Source organism: Phocoena sinus, chromosome 1, assembly GCF_008692025.1.
Source record: "Phocoena sinus isolate mPhoSin1 chromosome 1, mPhoSin1.pri, whole genome shotgun sequence".
In the NCBI taxonomy this organism is placed as follows: domain Eukaryota; kingdom Metazoa; phylum Chordata; class Mammalia; order Artiodactyla; family Phocoenidae; genus Phocoena; species Phocoena sinus.
The window spans coordinates 79,382,996-79,396,452 of NC_045763.1; the positions used below are offsets into that span (position 1 = coordinate 79,382,996).

At 40.2% G+C, this 13,457-nt stretch overlaps 1 protein-coding gene across 3 annotated transcripts in view; it reads right to left on the reverse strand.

The window, feature by feature from the left end:
- The window catches only part of KYAT3 (kynurenine aminotransferase 3), a 54,460-nt gene that overhangs the window by 29,689 nt on the left and 11,314 nt on the right, over positions 1-13,457 (reverse strand). For all 3 annotated transcript variants that reach the window (XM_032650559.1, XM_032650543.1, XM_032650552.1), the window contains exons 3-5: positions 1,575-1,633; positions 838-982; positions 48-197 (exon numbers count right to left, since the gene is read on the reverse strand). In XM_032650559.1, coding sequence (XP_032506450.1) covers positions 48-197; positions 838-982; positions 1,575-1,633 — 354 coding nt within the window. The remainder of the gene's footprint in view (positions 1-47; positions 198-837; positions 983-1,574; positions 1,634-13,457) is intronic.

Consider the following 13,457-nt stretch of genomic DNA (forward strand, 5'->3'; position numbering starts at 1 on the left):
AATGATAGTGATTAATATAGGCAACATGATAATGTTAATATACTTACTTCATCTCCCTCATCAATTAATCCTTGAATGGCATTAAAAAGAGATCCATATGCTCCTACTGTCACAAGGATTTCTTTATTTGGATTTATTTGATTTTGATAAAACTTTTCATATAGGCAGGACAGAGCTTTCACAAGTGATGGATGACCCTGTTGAGTAAAAGGAAGAACAAAACCTTAAATTTAATTATGGGACCTACTTCTTTGAGATAGTTTGGCTCTAAAATGTAAGAATTTTTAACATCTGGGTTTTATAATTCTCCAATTTGTATTTTTAAATGGCAATAAATTAAAATATCTTTTTTCCTATTTTCAGAGGGTTCCTGCATGAATGGTCATGAAGACTTGTGGTAATTTTTTTTAGCAGAATCTATGAAATCTCTGGATATCCTAGGCATTCCACCACAGAAAGATGCAAGTTGTGCTGAGGTAGAAAGAAAGAAAGTAACTAGTTGGAAATAGAGAATATTAAGTAAGAAGCCAGTGCTGAGGCTGCGTAAGTTGGAAAGGGAAAGAAAATATGTCTAAAGTGAATATTCTCCTTCCCTGCTTGTCGTAGGACCTCATCCTGGAACAACGGTAAACAAAGGGCCAAGACAGGACTGTGGAGAAGCTGGAAGTAGGGGACAGCTCATCCTAGGAGATAAGGGTAAGGGTGAGTGTTCCTCTGGTTATCAAGTTGGGACAGTTGGTTCCAGAAAGCCAATTACGGAGAAGTGGTAGAAGTACATTCACGCACAATACAATATAAAATACAAGCTCACACCCCACATAGTCCTCATATACTTACAAAGCCCCGTGTGTACTGATTCAGACTATCAATTGCTGCAATCTTTGATAATTCTTCCTTTACATATACAGGAGGGGATATATCTGGAAGGCCTTGGCCAAGATTCACAACAGAGGGGTCTGCAGCCAACTTGGTAAATTCAATCCTAAGGTAAAAAATAGTAATATTAGTAAGTACTAAAATTACAAAGTTAGCTGTTTATACCTCATAGTCTTTAGAAACTGAAAAATAAGACTTAGTTTAGTCTTACAGATCAAACAAAATTAATGAGTTCACAACAAAAATTTTACCGTCTACAAAATGACTTTACCCGGAAAAATTATGGCTGAACTGATGAACTTAATGTTTCTTACAAATCTCAGTTCCATGATGCCCATATTTTAATTATATAAATATTTTTCTCAACCATCTGCTGCTAGGTTCTCTTATCAACCATTAGAAAGGAGGGCTAACAGGAAAAGTTGATGGATTAGAAGGTAAGTTCCACAAGGGCATCCACCCAATCTGTCATTTTCTCTGTTCATTTCCAGTGCCTAGCTCAGGACCTGGCACATTTGCTAAGTGAATAAATCAGTGTATGAATCATTATTTCCTTCCATTTCCACTGAATGGATGAATTAAAATAAGTGGTTTTATTTATAGACTATAGATAAAGCTAAAAATTCCCAAATAAGGATATAAACATGTGGAGGAAAAAAACTTCACCCAATGATTATTGTTTATTCTAATGTACTCACCACACATTGCTATCAAGGCCTTCAATTCGTTTTGCATTTTTGAATTTCAAAGACATTTTCTGAAAGATATAAATATTGAAAGGTTTTAAAATTTCTTTAATCAAAACAAAAATACCAGAAAATCATGGGTAACACTTGCTTTTCCCTATTGGCACCATGGAAAAAGCAGTACTGTAGAGATAAATTCTAGACGCCAATACAAAGTTCTGAAGAGGAATTCATCTCCCACCTACTGCTCTAAGGAGTGTTTTTCCTTATGAACCTTAGATGTTTATCTTCTCACCTAAGAACAAAAATATCACCCTAGCCTAAAAAATAAATCAATTTAAAGGCCTGAACTATACTGAAGAGAACAATAATGATACTAAAAAAAGTCAGTTTAAAGAAATATCTTGAGGGGACTTCCCTGGTGGTGCAGTGGATAAGACTCCGCACTCCCAATGCAGGGGGCCCAGGTTTGATCCCTGGTCAGGGAAGTAGATCCCACATGCATGCTGCAACTAAAAATCCCGCATACCGCAGCTAAGAGTTAGCATGCCACAACTAACGAGCCAGCGAGCTGCAACTAAGGAGGCTGTGAGCCGCAACTAAGACCCGGTGCAACAAAACATATAAATAAATAAATAAATACTTGAGTCATGCTGTGAAGATCATTTTAGGCCAGGTGTACTAACAGTTTCACAATTAAGTTCCTTGTATGGCATACAGGAAGCACCAAAACAAATGGTTTTAAAACTACTTAATAAGGAGTTCTAAATAATAATAATAGTAGGTAACATTATTGGGTACTAAGTATGTACGAGGCACTGTTCTAAGTGTCTTAAATAATTAACTCATTTAATATTTACAACAACTTGATGTAGTGGTTCTATTATGAGCCATAATTTACACATGAGGAAAGTGAGGTACACAGAGGATAAGATCATGTAACTTTACATCTGCCCAATTCACGAAACCTAGTAGCATTTAAACCCAAACAGATTCAACTCAGGATGTGAACCCAGGTAGTGTGACTTCAGAACACATATTCAGTACTGTTTCTGCATACTGTCTTTTACTTAACAAGACCTTTGATTACTAGAATGCTGTCTCTTAAAAAAGTATATTAGAGGGCTTCCCTGGTGGCGCAGTGGTTGAGAGTCCGCCTGACGATGCAGGGGACACAGGTTCGTGCCCCGGTCCGGGAAGATCCCACATGCCGTGGAGCGGCTAGGCCCGTGAGCCATGGCTGCTGAGCCTGCGCGTCCGGAGCCTGTGCTCCGCAACGGAAGAGGCCACAACAGTGAGAGGCCCGCGTACCGCAAAAAAAAAAAAAGTATATTAGACATTTAGGTCAGGTCTACTCACATCAAGCAAGTTAGGGCTGGGGTATAAAAATATTAAAAGCTAAAATTATGGAAGAGCATGCAATTTTTTAGTCCTTTAGAGTCTAAAATTAAGTTTATATTATCTCTCAAAAGCACCGAATTAGTTTTGAGTTCATTGTTGCCAAGCTGCTGGAAATTAAAAAAAAAAAGATTGGCAGCATTTTTGCAAAGATTTTCCTAATAGAATATTAAAGTAATTTTAATTCCATCTGGGAGGGAGATAATGATAATGGTTATTAAACAGACCATTGTTCTCATCTATTCCCAATAATGGAACCAAGAAAAATATCTTTTTACTCTCATATTTTTAATCTTTGAAACTCCAGTGAAGTAAATCACATGCAAATTCTCCAGAGGTTAATGTGCCTTCCAGAACAGCCTAATGATTAAATGCCCACCTGAACATGATGCTGTTATAGAGACTACAATTATAAAACTAAAACTCTGAGAAAGATAGGAAAGGTATTCTAACAGTTGTTCTTTGTCATCTCTAAAACATGTTTAAAGTTAATGATTCATTTAATCTATGACTACAAACACAAAGTAGAAATTCATATATAAAAGTGAGCATAGTCTACAGTAGATAATTTAGACAAAGTCCAATTTCACCTAAAATATTTGGATAATTGCAGTCAAAATGCATTTTTCAGATTTAATTTTCTTTAACATTTGTATCTAGATGAGACTCTTCTCCCATGACTCTCTGTGCCTCTGTTCCTTCCCACTGTATACCTCAACCATTCTGACCTGTTAAATATGCTATAGTCTTCTCTCACAAGCTCTGTATGTGATCCTTCCCTTACCCAAAAGGTCTTTCTACACCAATGTTTCTCAGCCTTTTCTTTTTGTCACCACCGTGCACCTCCCTCCCCCAACCATGGAGACTTTTTAGACATTTTTTCTAATCATGTCTCCCCCGCTCCCTCATTAAATATTAAGGAATAAGATTTTGTCGGATAGAGTTGAGCTTTGGATGATCACAAAACATTGTAATAACCAAGATTTATTTCACCTGCCAAGCACCAGTTTCTCCCTCTTGGGGGCAATAATGCCCCTGTTAAGAATGCATGTTCTGCATTCGATCTAAGCCCTGCTCTCCACAACCTTGTCCCTTCACTTGGCTAACTCCTATTCCACCTGCCACCTTCAGTTCTCAAGTTAGACTTCATTTCCTCCAGAGAGCCTTCTCTGATTCCTCAAGTCATGGTTAGATGCTCCTCCTATGTGCTCCTATGACATGAAGCATTCCCAGCATTTACTACATAACATTGTCTTTTTTTCTGTTTATTTGTCTGTATTCTTCCTTAGACTATAAGCTCTATGAGGACTATTTCTAGGTTGTTCACTGTTCACTGACTGTGTATTAATCGGATTTCTCCAGAGAAACTGAACCAATAGGATGTGTATGTATATATATATATATATATATATATATATAGCGATTTATTTCTAGGAATTGGCTCATGAGATTTGTGGGAGCTAGCAAGTTCAAAATCTGCAGAGCTCCAGCAGGCTGGAGACCCAAGGAAGAGCTCATGTTGCAGCTCGAGTCTGAAGGCAGTGTGGAGGCAGAATTCCCTCTTCCTGGGGGAACCTCAGTCTTTTTTTTCTCTTACAGCCTTTAGCTGACTGAATCAAGGCCAAATTACATTATGGAGGGTAATTTGCTTTACTTAAAGTCTACTGATTGAAACCTTATCTTACCTGAAAAATATCTTCACAGAACAATCTAGACTGGTGTTTGACCAAATATCTGGGTAGTGTGGCCTAGGCAAGTTGACAGATAAAATTAACTATCAGAGTGTCCAACACACAGTGCTATGCCTAGCACATAGCAAGCTTTTAATAAATATCTGATGAATGAATGAAAAAAACCCACACATTAGGAGTGAACTTATGGTGTCAGCTACCTTAAGTTAATGCTTCAGTAACACATGACCCCAAAGTCTTGGTTGCTTAAAATCATAAGGGGTTACTTCCTTCTTGTGCTACATATTCACTGAAAGTTAGCTGTTGCTCTGTTCCATGTCACTCTTAACTCTTGAGACACAGGCTGATGAAATAGCCTCTACCTGGAATATGGCTAGTTTCATGGCAGAAGGAAAAAGTTCTTAACAAGTTTCTGCTTAGATGCAGACACATCACTTCTACTCACATTTTATTGGCCAAAGCAATTTCATGGCTAAGCCTGACACCAACATGGCAGAAATGAAGTCTGGAGTTATAATGAGATACGTAGTTATTATGGGTTGAATTGTGCTCCCCCGCCCCGCCCATTCTTACATTGAAGTTTTAACGTCCAGTACTTCAGAATGTGATGTTATTTGGTAATAGGTTCATTGCAGATGTAATTAGTTAAGTTGAGGTCATTAGGGTGGGCCCTAATCCAGTGTGAATGGTGTTCATATAAAAAGGGGAAATTTGGAGATAGACTGGCATACAGGGAGAATGCCATATGAAGATGAAGGCCGAAATCAGGGTGATGCTTCTAGAAGTCAAGAAACACCAAAGTTTGTCAGCTAGTCACCAGAAGCTGGGAGACAAACATGGGACAGATTCCTCCTCACAGCCATCAGAAGGAACCAATCCTGCCAACACCTTGATCCTGGACTTCCAGCCTCCTAAACTGTGTAGTAATACATTTTTGTTGTTGAAACCACTCAGTTTGTGCTACTTTGTTAAGGCAGCCCAAGGAAACGAAGATAGCAGTGAAATGTATAAGACATGCTACAATGCCCAAAGACATCAAGATTCAGCAGTAGGTGCAAATGCTCACTGTCTAAGAACTATTGTCCAGAGTAGATCTGGTATTAGGAAAAGAAAATAAACCTAAAACCCTATGGGGAATTAAACATGAGCCCCAAGTGTATAATGGAACATCTATAGGGCCTGTATAATTTCTGGTCAGCTAACTCCATGAGGTGGCTTCTGTTCCCAGGTAGATTAATACCTGGCATACATATACTGAACTGCTATGTTATAAATGCAAAACTGCTAGGGTACTAATAAGCAGCATCTTTTGTTGTTAACGTGAAGCTGAAAAAATGCAGTTCTACAGAATCACCATTAAGTCCCACTCTTGGCAGAGATAAGAAAAAGCTTATTGTTATTGTCTTTAAAATGTTTACTGTACCTGTCAGAATAGCTATCATCAGGAACCTTCGTGCACTATTGGTGGGATTGTAAATTGGTGCAGCCACTATGGAAAGTAGTATGGAGGTTCTTTAAAAAAATTAAAAACAGAACCACCATATGATCCAGTAATTTCACCTCTGAGTATTTACCCGAAGAAAACAAAGACGCTAATTTGAAAAGATATATACACTCCAATGTTCACTGCCTCATTATTTACAAACAGCCAAGGTAAGTGCCCACGGATAGACAAATGGATAAAGAAGATGTGGGGTGTGTGTGTGTGTGTGTGTGTGTGTGTGTGTATATATGTATATATTAAACATGGTGTGTGTGTATATATATATATATATATACACACACACACACATACACATACACACATAGAATATACTCAGCCTTAAAAAAGTAAACAAAATCTTACCATTTTTTTTTTTAAATCTTATCATTTTTAACAACATGGATGGATCTAGAGGGTCTTATGCTAAATGAAATAAGTCAGACAGAGAAAGACAAATACTGTATGATCTCACTTACATGTGGGCTCCAAAAAACAAAACAAACAGAAAAAACAAATGAAAACAGATTCACAGATACAGAGAACAAATGAGTGGTTGCCAGAAGGGAGGGGGCGTGAAATAGGTGAACGGGGATTAAGAGGAACAAACCTCCAGTTATGTAAAAAATAAAACATAAGGATGTAATGTACAGCATAAGGAATATGGTCAATAATATTGTAATAACTTTGTACGGGGACAGATGGTTACTAGACTTATTGTTGTGATCATTTCATAATGTATACAAACGTCAAATCATTATGTAATACACTTGAAACTAACATAATATTGTATGTCAAATACATTTCGACTTAAAAAAAATGTTTACTGCAATGGTACTGGAACAGGAAAGTCTGGAAAGAAGAAAAAAATATTACCCATTATCCTAAGACTCAAACATACTCAAGTTTCAGTTGTATGTAATTTGAGGGCCCTACCTGTTTGACCTGATGCATTTAGATGGGATAGGACAAGTGTAGAAAAAACCCAAATGGTGAGCTGAAGCTGGGGAAATCAAGGCTGTCAATATCTGTGAATCACAGGGTGTGAGTCAAGTATAAAAAAGATAAAGAATGCAAGAGGGCTTCCCTGGTGGCGCAGTGGTTGAGAGTCCGCTTGCCGATGCAGGGGACACGGGTTCATGCCCTGGTCTGGGAAGATTCTACATGCCGCGGAGCGGCTGGGCCCCCGTGAGCCATGGCCGCTGAGCCTGCGCATCCGGAGCCTGTGCTCCGCAACGGGAGAGGCCACAGCAGTGAGAGGCCCGCGTGCCGAAAAAAAATATTTAGAAAAAAAGAATGCAAGAAAAGGCCAGAAACAGAAATTACAAAGCTAATTTTTTGAGAGGTGAAGACAATAACCAGGCATGAGAAGCAGATGGACTGAAGTACTTCAAGACTAGGCTGGAGCAGAAAGGGAGCACCCGTATAATGGGCATGACTTTAATGTGGTGCCAGGCTGCTGGGGTAGCCTAAACATATATTATCTTTTAGATCTATGAATTAGGTATTTATAGTTGTAATCACACGTGAGTTTAAAAAATTTTTTTGCCTTTTCTCTTGACGGAGTATCTTAAACATTTTATGAATTTTCTTAGTCATCATAAAATTTTCAATTTTAATTAGTAGGTAATATTTCAGGTTATGAATCATACCTTACTCCTTCATTCCCCTAGTTTGTGCATTTATTATTCAAGTGTTTGGCAATTTTAGGTAGTGTGTTTCTTCTGTATATTATGTGGTCCCTGCTTTGTTTCCTTCAGTTCTAGTTTGATGTGGAAAATGAATGTTTAAACAGATCTGTTTCAGAAAGAAACGTTGTGCCTCTTTCCCTTTGGAAAGATGATGTATTGACACATTACCAGTTTGAGAGTCTGCTAGAAATTTGATAGTTCCCCAAACTGACTAAAAGGAAACTTTGTTATACTCTTTGCTAGCTTGGAGAGTGAGAAACAGACCAGTGCATAGATGCCTTTGAAGCTCCAAAACTATATGAATCAGATCTCTTAGTTGCACAGGCAGAAACTCAATCTCAACAGCTTAGGGAAAAAAGGAATTTATTAGAAAGCTCATGTCACCATGAGAAGGTAAAAGGTGCAGCCAGCATCAAGGGTAACACTGAAACCAGAAACTTAAACCTCATCAGGGCTCTGCTTCATCTACTCTTCTATGCAATCTCTGTCTGCTCTTCTCCACATGAGACAAAACACAGTTATACCTCCCGATTTCACCACCACAGAGGGCCTGAGAGCTGCCTTCTCTGGTGCCAATTTCAAAAATTCTAGGGAAGGGCTCTGAATGGCTCCTCCCCCCCCCCCAATTTAAAAAGTATTAATATGCCTGTTAAGACTATAATGAAAAGATATCAGAGCAGTGTGAAGCAAGATCATGAGAGAAACAGAGATGTAGTCAACCAAGGATGCCATTTTTTTGGATGCTTTTTTTTTTTTTCAAATGTACTTACTACCCAATCAAAAAACGGTATAGACCTGACTCCCCATCTCCAGCCCCTCTGGATGTGCTCCCTAAGCTACAACCTGTCACTGCCCCTGGTAGTATCTTTACAAATATACCAGCGCCTAACAAAACATATGTTTGGAATGGGGAAAAGAGCATTTTCCAGAAAGATAGGAGGAACTGCTGTCCTTACAGAATGGGAGGGGGTCCCAGGTCACAGCAGTCTATGAAAGTCCATCTAGAAGGGAAGGCTGATAGGGAGAGGGGTACAGACACCCTACTTCTATGGCAGAGCTGAAGGTATGCGGTGTAAATGTCTATGTCTGGAACAGAGAGCCGGGGAAGAGGTGAATGGAGAACCAAATTCTAAGGCAGGGGTGAAATTAAGTTTCCTCCTATATACCAATGCATTGATTGCAATCTCATATCTCCCTTATATTCGAACTACATTGGCTTTCATTCACTCATGGAACAAATATTTCTTGAATACTTATTTTATACAAGGCACTTTTCTTCTTGGGATATATCAGTGAGCAAAACAGACTAAAATTCTCTATTCTCATTGAGCCTTTCTTCTTTCTATGCCTTAAACACTCCAGGTTTGTCCCATCTGTCACGGATTATATTACTCTGTATAATTATTCACCCCTCCTTTTTGGAAGGAGTGACTTTGAGATTGGACATGTGATTTGCTCTGGTCAATGGAATGTGAGTGAATGTGACATATACTAGGTCCAGGAGAAACTTTAAAAGCTGTTGCATGGTTTGGCTCAGCCTCTGGCTCTTCTCTCCTCTACAGTGCGAAGACCATGACTCAGGTAGGGGTTACATTTTTACCTTAGATCCTGAAATTTAAAAAAACACACAGAGTGCAGCTGCAACCTGCAGCAAAGCTACAGCTGACTTATAGCCTACATAAAACCTGAGTGAGAATGGGACGGCTACTGTTATAAGAAGGTAAGATTTGGTGGCTTTTGTTACAGCAGCAGAGCTGACTGATATAAAAGCTTTTGCAATTGCTGTGTCCTCTGCCTAGAATGCCCTCTCTTAGGTCTTCATGTGGCTGGTTCCTTATGTCCTTCTATTCGATATGCTCTCTATTCAAATAGAACCTCCTCAGAGAGGGCTGCCAAAACGATATGCCCTAACGTTACTCACCCCCTCTCTCCCACTAGTACCACCAATGGTTCTAGCAGTTTTCTCTATTTCATTTTCTTATGACATTCACAACTACCTAAAATTATTTTAACTTGTAAATGATCTGTCTCTCACTAAAATGAAAAATTCAGAAAACAAGACTTGTGTTGCTCATTGCTGTATCTCCAGTATCTAAAATCATGTATGAAAGGTAATGTGTTCAAAAGTATTTTTTGAACATATGAATGAAATCCTACCTCTTTAATTATCCTCACGTTGAATTATTTCAATGGCATTCTGCCTCTAATCCATCATTTGCAGTGCTCCAGAGCTAAACACTTAAAACACAGACTGGGTGATGCTACTAGCTTGCTCTAAAATCTCCAAAGACTCTCCTCAGTCCATGAAACGTAACTCAAATTCGAACCTGGCGCTCAAGGCTCTTAATCTCCTTTCAGCCTTCTCTCACTCTGTGCTGCTGCCTCATATACAGTGACTCAACAGCATAGGGCCACTTACCACTTTCTAATTACCTTCAGTGTGTTTCTGTTTCCAATGCTTTGATTCAAGTTCTTCCCTCTGTTTGAGATCATCTTCTCCATATCCCCACTGTGGTTGGCTCAGAAACGACCTCCCCAAAAACATCTGCATCTTATCCCTGAAACCTGTGAATGTTACCTTATAGGGCAACATATAACCTTATATCCTTGCAGATGTGATTAAATTAAGGATCTTGAGATGAGGAGATAATTCTGGATTATCCAGGTGGGCCCTAAATTTAATCACAGGTATCCATATAAGAGGGAGGCAGAGAGAGATTATACACACACAGAGAAGGCCATGTGAAGATGGAGCAGAGAGTGATTTGAAGATGCTGGCAATGAAGATTAGAGTGATGTGGCCGTAAGCCAAAGAATACCAGCAGCCATCAGAAGCTGGAAGAGGCTGGACTGGATTCTCTCTAGAGCCTCTGGGGGGGACTCTGGGTGACAATGATGTATCGAGGTAGGTTCAATGTTTGTAATAGTTACACCACTCAGGTGAGGAATGTTGATAATGAGAGAGGCTATGCATGTGAGGGCCAGGGGATACATGGGAACTCTGTAGGTTCCGCTCAATTTTGCTCTGAAGCTATAATGCTCTTTTAAAAAAAGTTTATTAAAATTTTAAAAACTTAAAAAAAAAAGAGCTGCCGGGGTATTGTGAAATCATGTTCTCTTTCTCCCTTTGGACAAAATGCTGTTCAAGCAAGCAGACACTAACAGAATTATCTCACAGGTAATAGATGTTAGTTCTAAGGTATGGCTCTCCATTCAAAAAAGCAGACAAATTACATTCTTTTGCCACTAGATGGCATGGGAAAATAACAGAATGTTCCTGTAATGAAAAAACTGAAAGTTGAAATGCAATGTACGGATGTAGACTTAAAAGACTCAACAAAATATAAAACACTCATATACATGTTACCCAGATTCAGTAATGATATCAAGATTTTGCCTCATTTGCTTCATCTCTTCTGCTTTTCCTTTTCTTTCTTTTTTTATTTAATTGCTGAGTAATTTTAAAGCAAATCCTAGACCTTAAGTCATTTGCCACTATATACTTGGTATATATCTCTACAAAACATTGATATTCTCTTATATAACTTCAATGTCATCATCACAGCTCACTAACAATGATTCCTTGATATCATCTAATACCCAATCTACTGTCATATTTCTCTAAGTGTCTTTAAAAATATCTCTTTACATTTCTGTTGATTGGGTCAAGTTCCTAAACAAGGTCCATATATCATACTGGTGGTTAAGCCTCTTTCCACCCCAGAGCAGTCCCTCTGAAACACTACCCACCACCACTTTTCCCCTGTGCTGACTTGTTGAAGAAACCAAGTCAGGAATCTATCCTGTGGTTATGACCCACATTCTGGATTTGTTTGCTTTTCTAATTCGTTACATAACTTAGTCCTCAATCTGCCATATCTCCTATAACTGGTCTGCACTTAGAGTCACTATATAATATCCTTTCTTGAGTAGACAGAGCCAGACTTAGAATACCAGAGCTAGATACAGGTGAGAATGGTATTTTAGTTATGCCACTTATAAGCTGTGTGACCTTGGGCAAGTTACTAAACCTATTTAAGCCTCCACTGTTTCATTTGTAAAACAGGATTATAACAAATCATAACTTGAAGAATTCTGTAAATATAAAGTGACATAATAAGGGGATTAGATCAATATGGCAGAGTAGGAGGACATGGAGATCACCTCCCCTAACAAACACATCCAAAATACATCTACAAGGGGCTTCCCTGGTGGCGTGGTGGTTAAGAATCCACCTGCCAATGCAGAGACACGGGTTCGAGCCTTGGTCCGGGAAGATCCCACATCCCGCGGAGCAACTAAGCCTGCATGCCATGACTACTGAGCCTGAGCCCTTAGAGCCCGTGAGCCACAACTACTGAGCCCACGTGCCACAACTACTGAATCCCGTGCGCCTAGAGCCCGTGCTCCACAACAAGAGAAGCCACCGCAATGAGAAGCCTGTGCACCACAACAAAGAGTAGCCCCCACTCACCGCAGCTAGAGAAAGCCCATGCGCAACAACAAAGACCCAACACAGCCAAAAAAACAGATAAATAAAAATAAATTTGCAAAAAAAAAAAAAAAAGAATGCACAGACTGAAGATAGCATAGTAAGATGTTTAAAAAAAAATACATCTACATGTGGAACGATTCGCATGGAAGACTAACTGGAAACTGACAGAACGCCTCTACAGCCAAAGCTGCAAGAAAGATTTCCACTAACTGGGCAGAATGGAAAAAAGGCTTAGGGTAGGGAGCTCCGCCACAGTGAGGGAACTGAAAGGTCTGAGAGAACCCTCCCCCTGGGGAGCAAGCGGGTTGAGCCACAGACGGGGTGTCCTAGTCCCAGGGTCCTACATGGAGGAGACAAGCCCTCTGGCTGCTGGGAGAATTGTTGGAACGGAGACAATTGGAGAAGCCTAGACTTTACCTGTGAAGGGTACATGGGGTCTGGCCTGCCAATAAACAGGGCAGAGAGAGCTCTGCACTGGTGGCTGCTGGCTCGCTACATTTCCCAATCCAAGCAGAAAGAATACCCCAGCCTCACCCACTCCACATCACAGCTTGGCACTAGATCTGGGGCAGACACGTCCTGGGAGAGGACTCGATCTAGGGACACAGAGATGGCCCAGTGGCCTGGGTTGTGGTCCAGCTGGAGTGGTGGCCATTGTTAGCGCTTACTGCTGCAATGCCTGGGAACCACCGCGACCAACATGATGAGGTCTCTTTCACAGACACATGAGTGTACCAGCTCCACCCACTCCACGCCAGAACTTGGCACTGGATCTTGGGCAGACAGGTCCTAGGAGAAGACTGCCACAGAGGCAGCCCAGATCTCTGGCGGTAGCATAGTCGCCTCATTTCCTACAGCTACAATGTCCCGGCCCCAGCCCCAGCCTAGTGAGTGCTTGGCCTGCCTACTCCACACCACGGCCTTGCACTAGATCAGGGATAACCACAACAGGGTTAGGGATGTGACTTTAGGGTGTGTCTGAGTGGAGCCACAGACACCTCCTCAGGTGGTGCATCAGACCTCTGTGAGTTCACAAGCCAAACACTCAAGGGGAACGAAGCCTGATCAATCCAGAGCCTCAGTGCTTCTGCTTCAAAAACTGGTGAGCAGACCCTACCACTGACAGGGTGGCGACAGCCA